The sequence below is a fragment of the Lissotriton helveticus genome, chromosome 12, assembly GCF_964261635.1.
Source record: "Lissotriton helveticus chromosome 12, aLisHel1.1, whole genome shotgun sequence".
Taxonomy (NCBI): Eukaryota; Metazoa; Chordata; class Amphibia; order Caudata; family Salamandridae; genus Lissotriton; species Lissotriton helveticus.
In genome coordinates this window covers 245,630,077-245,643,299 of record NC_136073.1, presented here as the reverse complement: position 1 = coordinate 245,643,299, position 13,223 = coordinate 245,630,077, and the positions used below count along the sequence as shown (strand labels likewise).

Here is a 13,223-nt window from a genome sequence, read left to right as displayed (position 1 = left end):
CATCAAACAGTGAAAAAATTACATAAAAAATTACATAGAAACAACAGATGTGCAATTCTGTGCAATAGTAAACTGTACAAGTGCTCAAAAGAAATATGTGTAAGTTGATACAGACAACACGAAACAATACACAATCATATAACTAATGATACATTCTCATTAGGAACCAGTCCTTTCTGTTGGATAAGAAAGACAAGCGGGCCTCAAATTACAGGTGAAAAAACTGCCTGTCTTACTCGAGCCTAGAATTAAGAAATCTAATTGGGGGGTTGCACCACTGGGGAACACACACTGTGGATTTGAACAGCCCTAGTGGCACCCTTATTATTTTTCCAGGCTCTGTGTCAACGCGTTTCGAACCACCACGTTAGTATGGGTTCTCCTCAGGACATGGACTGGACAGATGCCAAAACTGAAAGTGACCAGATAAGTCACTGGTATATAGTTGAAATGTCGCTCGGGTAGATGTAGCTCAATTGGAGGTTGCAGTATAATTAGGGGTCTCTCGTTTGGCGTATTTCTCAATATAATGGCGTGTAGACCGCGGAGAAAGATCATGCGCGGTCTCCTGACATAAGGCGGGACCAGACTGGGCTGGAGCCGACCGGCACGGTGGCGGCCAGCACCCGAACCCAGGCGTCTCTCAGTTGGTGTCTGCTAGGAATTATTTCACCAATCTTAGTAAACCAAGAAATGACAAGCAGTCAAAACGATCTGTTCGTTGCACTCAGTAGCGGCGTTCAGCTTGGCCAAGCTGAACGCCGCTACTGAGTGCAACGAACAGATCGTTTTGACTGCTCGTCATTTCTGCTCGTGCCGGTCGGCTCCAGCCCAGTCTGGTCCCGCCTTATGTCAGGAGACCGCGCATGATCTTTCTCCGTGGTCTACACGCCATTATATTGAGAAATACGCCACACGAGAGACCCCTAATTATACTGCAACCTCCAATTGAGCTACATCTACCCGAGCGACATTTCAACTATATACCAGTGACTTATCTGGTCACTTTCAGTTTTGGCATCTGTCCAGTCCATGTCCTGAGGAGAACCCATACTAACGTGGTGGTTCGAAACGCGTTGACACAGAGCCTGGAAAAATAATAAGGGTGCCACTAGGGCTGTTCAAATCCACAGTCTGTGTTCCCCAGTGGTGCAACCCCCCAATTAGATTTCTTAATTCTAGGCTCGAGTAAGACAGGCAGTTTTTTCACCTGTAATTTGAGGCCCGCTTGTCTTTCTTATCCAACAGAAAGGACTGGTTCCTAATGAGAATGTATCATTAGTTATATGATTGTGTATTGTTTCGTGTTGTCTGTATCAACTTACACATATTTCTTTTGAGCACTTGTACAGTTTACTATTGCACAGAATTGCACATCTGTTGTTTCTATTTTTTATGTAATTTTTTCACTGTTTGATGACTATTTCTGATGACATATATTTTTAATGTGATGAATGCTTTTTCAAAAAACCAAAAAAACTAAAATAAAATAGATTACCCTCCAGTACATTTTGACTGAGTGGGAACATAAAATGAAAAAATAAAATCTGTCTGGCATCTTTTTTGTTTAGTAGTATTGGGCAGTGCAGCCTCTGTTGACTATCCCAGTTGTTGCCTCCATGCCTCTTAAGTTGTGTGCCTGTGTGGTGGGCTCGATTGAAGCTGGGATAAACCCTTGTTGGTGGCCTGTGTGCCTTGTATGTGGACTTTGTGATTCTGGGGCTGCCAACTGTGCCATTGGGGCCGGCCCAGTCCTGAAGACTAAGTGATCCGAGTTACCCTGGGGTGACTTATGAAGAATGGAAGTAGTCGCCTCGAGGAACTGCGTGCTGAAGATTGTGACTGGCATCCATTGCACGAGGAGCCATTGTGTGTGTGTGTGTGTGTATGTCTGTCCAAGTCTGTCCAAGAAGAAAACACTAAGTACTCACCGTAGCACCTGAGTGAGCCATGATGTGAGTCAAGTATCAGCGGGAGTGCCGTAGAAAGCTGCGATCTGCTGCGGCTGCCTGGAAGAGGCCCACCCATAGAAGCTGCTGTTCCTGCTGCGATCCTTTGATCGATGCACCGCCCTGCATGGCTGACTGCAGCGCAGTCCTTGAGAGGACCGCAGTGTGTTGCTTGGAGGCTCCGTCCTGCTGCTAGGAAGATCAACTACAGCAGGACGGCCAAATGTGGCCGCACAGTGCTTCCGGGCTGCCACATGCCACTTGGAGGCTTCCACTTGCAGATCACCTATGCTACGACTGAGGGCAAGTGCGTAAAGGGTTATACTTGACCAAGTTTGCAGAGCCACAGTAGGGGTGGCCCCAGGACAGCAGTGGTTAAAGGCCTCATCCCCCACAGTTGTGGCCCAGTAGTCTCTGCCTGCCCAGACACCTCGTGCACGGGGTCCGACGCCAGCCTATAAGTAAACAATTCACATTTTGATGCATTTTATGGAAATGAATCTTTCTTGATTTCTTGAATATCTAGGTAAGCTCCAATCTTCCTCCTGTGTTAGAATCTTCCTGTCCTATAGAATAGAAGCAATTGGATTTAAGAGTAATGAAAGATAATTGGCTGTGAAGTAACTACTGTTAGTCCTTCATCACTTTATATTACCATTGGTCAATATGTCACATAGCTCATTCACAGTGAGTATTAATTGCATACTCCGTGTTTTTAACTGAGATGTGAGTCCGGTTGTAGGAAGGATGTACTTTCTTGAACATCCACAGTATAGCACAGTTACAAAACGTGTGCGAAGGACACCTAAGGATAAAATGCAAATCTTAAAACACAGACAAGACAATTTGTATTTCTTTATGTATTATATTATGATAGAAACATCTTTTTTTATAATTCTTCACTGTGTGAATTATCTTTCCAGGCTTCAGACTGATTCTGAATTAATTTTTTCCAGCATTCTCTCACCACTGGCACCGTGCAGCTAAAGCATAGACTCCACCTTCAAACACAATTACACAAGAGTATTTCGGATGACAACTAGCAGACTGACGCCAGATGATCTTAGTCCGTTCCTCACTGACCTTGGGTTTACAGTTTGCCTCTCAGTGTCCTACTAGTGAAATTCCACTAATGCTGAAATATCTGTTCACATTTAGGCACACAAATGTAAAGACGCATATGTATCAAAGCAACAGGAATGCATCGGTATGTTTTCTCAACATGATACAGCAGCTCTAATTCTTGTACATCCATGCACCTGAATGCCATCGGGAGCGCAAGGCCAAATTGATTTTGGCGAAGGCCCACAAGAAAACTCCTTGTGATCTCCTTCGCTTATAAGTAAGGAATATCCAAGTGATCGGTCAGCAGCGTTAAGTCCAAATAATTGGGTTTACACATAGTAGAATCCTAAGTCTTAAAAGGAAATGGTGATAGTTCAATTTGTCTTAAATAATATACCATTTCATATAAAGCCTCCCCTTCTTATTGTGCATTAGAACTGAAGTCGAAATTCTTTGTTTAAACGTTCCTCCAGCAACCACTCATTATGAGTAACCTCTCCCCAGCTCTAGTATCTTGTATAGTTCCTTAAACATGGTGCTCTATGGAGCGAGGAGGGGTCAGCTCATGGTCTACTTGTGTTTTCTTCTACAGAACTGGGAATAATACTTCTGCAGGATATTGGATGACCTTGGAAGCGTATTCCTTCTTTTTCCCTCTTTCCTACAAGACAGAACTTATGACCTCTTCTTGTAACTTGTACTATCTGTCCTTGTAACCATAATCTTTCAAGACACCATAATTTACAAATGTTTTATTCGCATTCTCACTGTCAGAGGATTGACTTGAAAAACATGGAAGCATCCTTTGAATAGCCATCAGTTTCTACGGGCTGGCATTAGCTTTGCCTGTGACTGAATTAATTATTGGTAACCTGAATTCTTAGGTTTGTTGAGCACACGTGTGAATTTTTTGAGTTGATTGTAAAGTCTAATCCGTGAAATAGTAGAATGTTTGGGGGGTGGACAAGGCATTATTAATGACTGGTCTCCTTTACTAGCCAATATCCAGGTTTGGGGAAACATGAATGAGTGCATCTGTGGTGCACTGCCACCACTTAAAGGCATTTGGTAAACACTCTAGGGGCTGCTGTGACCCTCAGTAGTGGTACTTCAAATAGGCAGTGAACTTCACTTACCACAAACCTGAAATGTTGGTGTTGGGCCTGATGTATCAGGATATGGAAGCAGGCTTTCTGGAGATATAGGCCATATGGCAACCACATTGACAATGTTATGACACTATGCAGTATCATCATTTTAAAATGGTTAGACATATTGGTTGAGAGCTTGTATATAGAGAATAGTTTGCAGTGTTTCATCCTTCTTGGGGATTAGTAAGCACAGGTAGTAGATCCCTAGGCGTTTTTGATGTCCTATTTGAGAGCACCTTGTCCAACAGCAACCTGCAGTGATCTTTGCTGATACTGGTGGTGGGGTGGAAGGATTCAGTGGAGTAGTGTGGAAGCAATACTGCAGCTGAGGGCAATGGTAGAGTACCCACTGAAATGCTTGCTGTACTTGCCTTTTTCAGTGTTAATAATTTTGTTTTAATTTTCTGTTGAAACATTCCATCTACCTGAGGGCCAAATAACGTATGGCAATCAAGTGGAAGGCAAATAAGGTGATCCTGTACTTCTGGGCAGAAACCTGATACCTTAAGCCAAGCATGAAACCTTAAGTGGATGCTGATAGTGAGTTATCTAGATGCAGTGTCAGCTGCTTCGAGGGTGCACCTGATGCTTGCATTTGCGATTCTTCACCCCCTTGGGTGCATTCTTCATTGCACCTCTAGGAGGAGCTTCTTTAGTTTTTTTCATTTCCTCCCAGATATATTGGTCATTCCTGGTAAGCAATGCCATTGAGGTGGCAATATTATAGCTGCTCCCCACAGCACCAATCTTACTCTATTCGTCAGGAAGTGGAGAATCCCCTGTCCCTGGATTAGTGCTTTAATTTTTGATGTGTGACCAAAAAGATCAACATTCGGTCTTGTATTGCAGGCTTGAACTTTTTTGCGTGCTAGGGGTTGACAATTTTTGTTTTGGCAAAGCCTCTGAAGTAGTCTGAAGGATCCTCAAGCATGGACTTTTGCAGGGACATGAACTGCGTGGTACACTTGATCTTGGACAATGTCCCTACAAGCTTTTTCTTCTCTTCTTTTATATGCCCTGGACACCTTATGGTAGGCAGTGGCCTTCACTCTTGCTGTATGATAAAGCAAAGGTGTCATCAGGTGTAGAAGCTTTAACAGGGTATGGTTGTAAAGATTGATCATCTTGATGGTCAGCTCTCAAATTGTGCCCAAGAGGAAGCTGGAGTCTGCTATGGTGCTGTGCCCAATAAAGTAGGAACTTCCTTTGACACCAACACAGATCAATCAATCAATCAATACATTTATAAAGCGCACTACTCACCCGTGATGGTCTCAAGGCGCTGAAAAGGGGGGAGGGGGTGCTGCTACTGTTCGAAGAACCAGGTCTTGAGGTGTTTCCTGAAGGTGAGATGGTCCTGGGTCAGTCGTAGGTGGGTGGGTGGGTAGGGAGTTCCACGTCTTGGCAGCCAGGTAGGAGAATGATCTACCTCCGGCGGTGGTTCTGCATATCCGTGGTACGCTGGCGAGGCTGGCGGAGCGGAGCTGGCATGTTGGAGTGTGGAACGTGAGGCGGCTGTTGAGGTATTCGAGGCCCGTGTTGTGGAGCGCTTTGTGGGTGAGGAGCCTGAAGGTGATCCTTTTGCTGACGGGAAGCCAATGCAGGTCTCTCAGGTGGGCAGATATGTGGCTATGGCGAGGGATGTCGAGGACGAGTCGCGCGGATGCATTCTGTATGTGCTGGAGCCTTTTCTGAAGTTTGTCTGTGGTTCCTGCATAGAGGGCGTTCCCGTAGTCCAGCCGGCTGGTGACGAGGGCCTGGGTGACAGTCTTTCTGGTCTCTGTAGGTATCCACCGGAAGATCTTTTGGAACATGCGCATGGTGTTGAAGCATGAGGATGAGATGGTGTTCACTTGCTTGATCATCGTGAGGGAGGAGTCCAGGATGAATCCCAGGTTGCGTGCAATGTCAGTGGGTTTTGGTGCGGTGCCCAGGGCTGTGGGCCACCAGGAGTCGTCCCAGGCGGATGGGGATGGTCCGAGGATGAGGACCTCCGTCTTGTCTGAGTTCAGTTTGAGACGGCTGAGTTTCATCCATTCCGCGATGTTTTTCTTTCCTTCCTGGAGGTTGGATTTGGCGGTGGCTGGGTCTTTGGTGAGGGAGAGTAGCAGCTGGGTGTCGCCTGCGTATGAGATGATGTTGAGGTTGTGTTTGCGTGCGATGGTGGCGAGGGGGCTCATGTAGATATTGAAGAGGGTTGGGCTGAGCGAAGAGCCTTGGGGTATGCCGCAGATGATCATGGTGGCCGCTGAGCGGAAGGGAGGAAGGTGGACTCTCTGGGTTCTGTCGGAGAGGAACGAGGTGATCCATTCCAGGGCGTGCATCCCGGCGTTGTGGAGGCGAGTAATTAGGGTGCGATGGCAGACTGTATCAAAGGTGGCTGAGAGGTCAAGGAGAATGAGAGCGGTTGTTTCTCCGGTGTCAAGCAGGGTCCTGATGTCGTCGGTGGCTGCGATGAGGGCGGTCTCGGTGCTGTGGTTGGCTCGAAATCCGGACTGGGATGGGTCAATGGGAAGACTCATGGGAAGACTATGAAGTTGCTCTCTAGGTCATCAAGCCAGAGGAAATAATTCATTTGTGTGACGAGAGAGGAAGTAGAGGTGAAATTTAACAATGTTGACAGAGCACTCTGAGGGCTTAGATTTGCCTTGATGTAGGAGATACTCCTCTCTGGCTCCCAGGCCCTCATAATGATGGATACAAATGATTGTCCTAAAGATGATGATGATGATGATGATTATTATTTGGAGGCTGATATCCTCCTTCCCCACTATAATACTGATGCTGACTCATATCTGTACTGACAAAATGCCATGGCATGGACACTACACCAGAAGTTGACATCCCTTACCCCTCTTGTTCTGCTTCAGAGGAGTTTTCCTTATTATTAACTGGTATTTGAAAATCAACTAAAGGCTTGGAATGACCTTGCCTTGACTGAGGTGTTGCAGGCCTCCTTCTTAGCTGCTCTTGCTTCTATTCAATGAGGCCCCATTGGATCGTGCCATGTCTGCATGAGACAAACCCTTTTTTGGGCTACGCAATCCACAGACGGATAGACCGATACCGTAGGCTTGCTCTGGTGACCACATCTTTAAGTCCCCTCACCTGCCACTGGAAAGTCTGGTCCTCCAAATGTCCACCTAGAAGCAAAATCCAAGTGCTTTATGCTTGGCACCTACCGTTAGTCAAAGAATATTGGGTCTGTGGGCTGGGAAGTCTTTGCTTCTGGTTGCCTGGCCACCACATTGCAAATGCCAAATGTCTCATGAGCTATTAAGTGTATGTCTTGTGGGAATGAATGAAATGTACTGTAAGCAGCGTGCCAAGCCCAATGATAAAGTTGTTTAGATTTCTGGTCAATGGCAGATTGAGTGTATTTAAACATCTTTAAGTGTGGCCTGGACCTTGTCAGTCACTGTTGCTCGGTCCATGGGCATGGCTGTCACACTACTTCAGCAGACTTGGATGCCTTACACTAGCTTACCTGAAGGTGTTCAAGCCAGACTCTTGCACATGCTGTTCGATTGTGTGAGGCTGTTCTGAGCAAACGTCCACTCCCCCTGGAGCACTCCAAAATAAATAAGTGGGTGGGTGCTGCGACTGGGAATCTTCCCTTATTGCTTCACGTAGCTGCTCTGTGTGAGGGTGTATGATCTGTTGTCTTTCACTGGAGGACTACAAAATAACAGAAGTGATCTTCTCGAGATGGGGTATTCTATTTGTGGTTCTTTTCGCCTTGGTCCAGAACAGGAAGTGCCCTTAGTTCTATACCTGGCACTTCCCTTTGGTTGGTTCATTTTGAGATGCCTTCCGCTTCAACTGATTTTGGGGACTCCTGTGCACCTTTCCGCCAATTAAATTTTTGTCTCAAATACTGTGGAATGTGCAATAAGATAGAGCATGGATGATTCTGGTCACTCCAAATTGGGTGCTGAAGATCTGGCAAGCTGATCAATTGAGACCTGCTCTCGAGGCAGGATGGTCATATCCTTCACCCCAAACCCCAAATGCTGTGACTACATGTGTGGTGATTGAACAGTGCCAGCTGGACACCTTTTGCTTACGTGATGAAGTCACAGAGATCAACTTAGGGGCCGGGAAGCACAATACCAAATCCATCTACACAGATAAATGGAACAAGTTTGTTCAGCAGTGGGAATTTGAAGGCCTCAACCACTTCAAATGTCACACTCCAATGTCTTTCAGTTCGTGTTATCCTTTATACAGCTATCTGGTGTAGCTATAGGTAAGAGCTATCTGGTGGCCCTGTCTGCCTATATTTGTTTGCTCTAATTGCATTTCTTATCTCTCAGTAGGATTTGAATATCATATTGACATTCTTGAGGGCATCTCCGTTTGAGCCAATCCACAGTTTCCCGGTTCGACTTCTGGTGCTAAAGGCAATTTTGTTGGCAGTAACGTCTATGCTTGGGGTCAGAACTTCAGTCCCGCTCAGATCAATCATCTTTAGTTTCTAGATAAGTTGGTCTTTTGCTCCTGCCCAACATACTTGCCCAAGGAGGTTACTGTATTTCATTTGGCTCAGTCTATTACCCTTCCATCTTTCTTCTCTTCTCCACAGCGACTGCATAGACTGGATCCCAGGTGTCCAATGTTTTGCTACATCAGTCTCCCTCATCGGGAGAGGGTGGATGATAAACTCTTATTGGGCGTTGCTAGAGCTAAGGAGGGAAAGGCCGTGAACAATAAACAACAGCTTAGCATGGGGTATTAAGATCTGCTATGCTTTAGCTGAGAAAGATCCACTAGAGCCAATGCTACCCCTATAGCTTTCTCCGGAGACCCCCTTTTTGTAGAGATCTGCTGGGCAGCTACATGATCATCTTGGTATACATTTGCCTACCACTACTGCCTCACATCTCCAGCATGCAGTGACCGGTACTTTACCTTAGCAGTGCTACATGACTTTCTTAGTTACCTGACACTACTGAATCAAACTTCCCTGGGAGGTATTGCTTCAGGACTCACTCATAGAAGATGTATCTCTCTCCAAAAAGTTATCTACCTTTGGTAACCGTATTTCTGGTAGATACCTAGTCTTCCCACAAATTTCTCACCGGCATACCTATGAGTTAGTGCTGTGACTAATAAGGTATGCAAACTAGTTAAGTGCTGTATTTGTCACTCTCTTGGTCCTTCTCAGCATGCCTCCATGCGATGGGGAAAAGTACCAGGAACTGATGAAAGCATGCAGATTAATACCTTGTATACACCAATGCTATCTTGTCCGGAGGGACAGTTGCTGCAGAAGCTGCATGGTGTCACCTGAAGGTGCTAAGATATTGATGGGGAAAACCTTTAATGGACCAATCTGAAGCCTGGAAGGATAATTCATAAAGCATGCAATTTGCAGGAAGGCTATGTATCCATCTGAAATATCACTACTGAAGGTAAGTAACTTATTATTTTGTAGTCCTTCACACACCTGCAAAGTTATTGCTTTACATATTTGTGCGTTCATTTGTGCATATTTATTTTTAGGCTTGCCGCCTTACGGAATTAGTGGCATATGCAATCCGAAGACTGGCTTTTCTGCACTGGCTGCTTTCAAGATTGGAGCGAAATGCCTCAGCCTCACGTCAACCTTCTGAATCAAAAGGAAGATGCATGGACTCTTCTCTCCTGACCCAGCTCTATCTCAACATTGTCTTTCTGAAATGTGTGGAGCTGACACCGAAAAAGGAACTTCCTGTTTTATCTTTTCCTTTGATTCTTTCCAGACAACTAAGTTGATGACGTCATTGACGGAGGTTGATGGGAGGGTGACAGGGGTTTCAGTGGATGTTTTTTGGGTCTTAACTATGGGTGGTGTCGTTTTAAAGGGAACATCAGTGACGGGCTCCTGTATGTATGTGTGTCTCTGTGTGTGTCTATATATAAAATGATTTAGTTGGCTGTGGCATATTACAGTGATGGTCATTTTGAATTGTCTTTTGGTCATTAGATCATTTATGTACTGTCTTTTGGTTGCCATTCTTTACTGTGCACTAAAATCAGGGCGTGAAGACTCTCCAGTGTTTTCCCAGTCTCCATGCACTGCGGTGAATGTGAAGCTGTGCCTTCTTTGCGTGCACCTTGAGATTGTGCAGTTAGCATAAGAGGCAAAGCACCAGTTTTGATGCATCCTCCTAGGACATGTCTGTAGTGAGTGCTGGATTGCACTGGAGACTTTCTGCAAAAACTTCCTAAATGTGCCATGAAGATCAGGTTGTCATTGCCTTCCCTGACTCTTTATGAATCCCGTGCGAATCGCTCCTAAGAATTGGAGTATAGCCCTGTCAGTCATTCCATCAGTTACCAATGATGAGTTGCTTTCATGAAGGCAAAACCCAGCTGTACTGGATCAGTGAAGTTTGATATACTGTTAAGATTTGATGTTAGGTAGTGCATTTGTTTTACTGAATATAGGCCTTCCTGTTTCATGAACAATTGGTGAATAACCGTCATTGCCCTTTTTTAGTGAGCTAGAGCACCGAATTACATACGGGCATTATGTAAGACCTGATAATGTCCAAAATATTAACCATGATGAGTTTAAAGAACTGTGGCTTGTGCCTAACCAATGTCCCTGGCGAGGACTAGTATCAAACAGTAACTCCCCTGCCTATGCTTCTTGGTAGCCTTAGAGCTGGTTTGTGACTGAAAATATTTTTTCTTTTCTGTTATTTTGGTCCTCGATATCATTGGCCTCATAATCTTCACCCCTCAACCACCGACTCGGATGTGCCTGCTACTGTTTGTGGCCCCCACACCCTCTAACTGTTCAAGCTCAGACCTGATCAAATGATAAAACCCAGGTGCCTTTTAAAAATATTGTTTTAATTCATTGTGTTAAATCGTATATTTTTTTACTTTCAAATGATTAAGAAACACTAGGCCATGCTGTTGTATGTTTATGTTTGCATTATAGGTTGTATTCTGCATCTACAGTGACGTTTGGTTTTGTTCATGTTGTATTATGATTGATGTTTCTGGGTGAAATATTTGGGAGATTTGTCATAATGTACAAAACCCTAACACTAATCCTTCCTGACAGCTCATATATTTGACCTTAATTCCTGGCCTTCTGGACATGGATTGAGCAATAAGACAGAGGAGAGGTTCGAAGGTGATGCATAGAGCCATTTGGCCCTTCCATGCTTTGTGGGTGCCAAGTATCTTAACAACTGTTTTTAACTTTCTTTTGCGTAATAAACATTGAAGCCTTTGTACCTTTTTGATCTTGTGATTCCCAAGAATAGGCACCAGAGCTTATTTTGATTCATAAGACTTGTTTTCCTTGATGGCCGAAGAAAGCCCTTTAGGTTTACTGCTGCCTAGCACAAGGCGTTCTTGGGCTGTGTGCGTGTGTGGAAGGCGATCAGCTTTATTATATTGTAAAATAAACTTTCTATATTGAATGCTGTGTTCAGTGTTTTTGCTTTTAAATCCTGATAACTGCTGTAATGGTGTTGTGGAGGTATGGGATGAAGAGTAATTGCCAGCGATGCCTATGCAGAACCCCACACTATGGCAACCACACAAAAGATCAGGCTTCCTCAATCTCCTTTCTGCTTTTTGCCAGACATACATGTCATACCTATGGATGCAAATACACCTCCCTTGTCAGTTAAAAACACCCAGACTGCAATGTGTCCAAAAACGATGGAAACAGACAGTGTTACACTGTCTCTGAGACTGTAAAATGAACTATGGTAACCAGCATCATGTGCTTGACATCTATACCCACAGTTTATCTCCCAGAGACATTTGTCTAACCTTGTCTTTAAATGTGTGTCCTTTCAGACTTAACACAGATTGGCCATTTTATTAAAGCAACACAAGTACATTATTACTCTGTGATAGTCTTGTGAGGTAGACCACATGGCACAACAAAACCATGATATCACAGATATCATTTGCGGATATGGTCACATGATTAGCAACATCGAAGTTACTTTTTTCAGACAGCATGAACCACATTTACGTACGCGATCTCAAGCAGAGGTAATTCTCACTAGGCTAATAGTAGGGTTTGCTCGTTCCATGGCTTGCCACCACTACAGAGTTATAAAAAGAAGTGTATAGATTAGACTACTTGTTTTTTTAATTTGTAGCCGTGAGAAAGCCCTGGCACTACTCGTTATGTGTGAAGCATTTGTTGGCTGCAAGCAAAAATCATGTACATTATTGTGAAATTAATCCAAGAATTATTCCAAAATGAATAGATCATTTGATATATGTAATAACAAATAAATATCCTTTTCCTTAGAACTAACATCGCGGAATAAAATTGTTGAACCTGCCAACTACACTATGTACTTTGTCTACTGGGCTTGCATGCTTTACCAAGGAAAAGGCAAAATAAGCACATTGTCAAATTCATGGGTAGCAGTTGAGGAATTTAGAAGTACTTTGGTCACCCTTTATCTGCCACTATCCGATTCAGGTTTGTACAGTGCTATCTACTTTATCAGTATGCATTTGGTCTGTCACTTTATTACACCCAAGCTGGGATACTGAAATTGAGTTATTACATGCCATTGCGGCCAGAAATGTAAACACAAGGGATAACATTTTCCAAATATAAGTAACAAAGAGACAAGTCAAGTCAAATAAGCTTTAGTCGAAATCATATAAAGAGTCATAAAAGCTACAGAATTATAACGTCAAAGTTTAAAAGCGGTTACAAAATACATAAAAACACATAGATAAAAAACTGAAACATCCTCTTAATATCAGTAACATTTCTGCAACAGCTTTCTACCTCTAATAGCCAGTAAAAACTGTGACAATACTGCGCATATATTCAAACTTGGGAGGGATTGCAGTAAAAACTGTGACAATACTGCACATATATTCAAACTTGGGAGGGATTGCAGGTAGATAAAAGCTGGTTGGCATTATACACACCAAGCGGTTTGGCATATCACTGGTTCATGCAGCCAGTTTTGGAGATGTGGAAACTGGTTAAATGATGAAAGATGTCCAGCCAAAACCATGTCAATACAAATCCATGACGCGGATTATATACATTATCTAGATAAGGTTGCAT

The 13,223-nt window shown here is 43.9% G+C and overlaps 1 protein-coding gene across 1 annotated transcript in view; it reads left to right on the top strand.

Moving 5' to 3' along the window:
* Nucleotides 1–11,589, top strand: part of CHMP1A (charged multivesicular body protein 1A) — a 65,379-nt gene extending 53,790 nt beyond the window's left edge. The window contains exon 7 of the mRNA XM_078670464.1: nucleotides 9,671–11,589. Within this exon, the coding sequence (XP_078526590.1) occupies nucleotides 9,671–9,692 (22 nt within the window). The 3' untranslated portion in view covers nucleotides 9,693–11,589. The remainder of the gene's footprint in view (nucleotides 1–9,670) is intronic.
* Nucleotides 11,590–13,223: the final 1,634 nt, after the last annotated feature.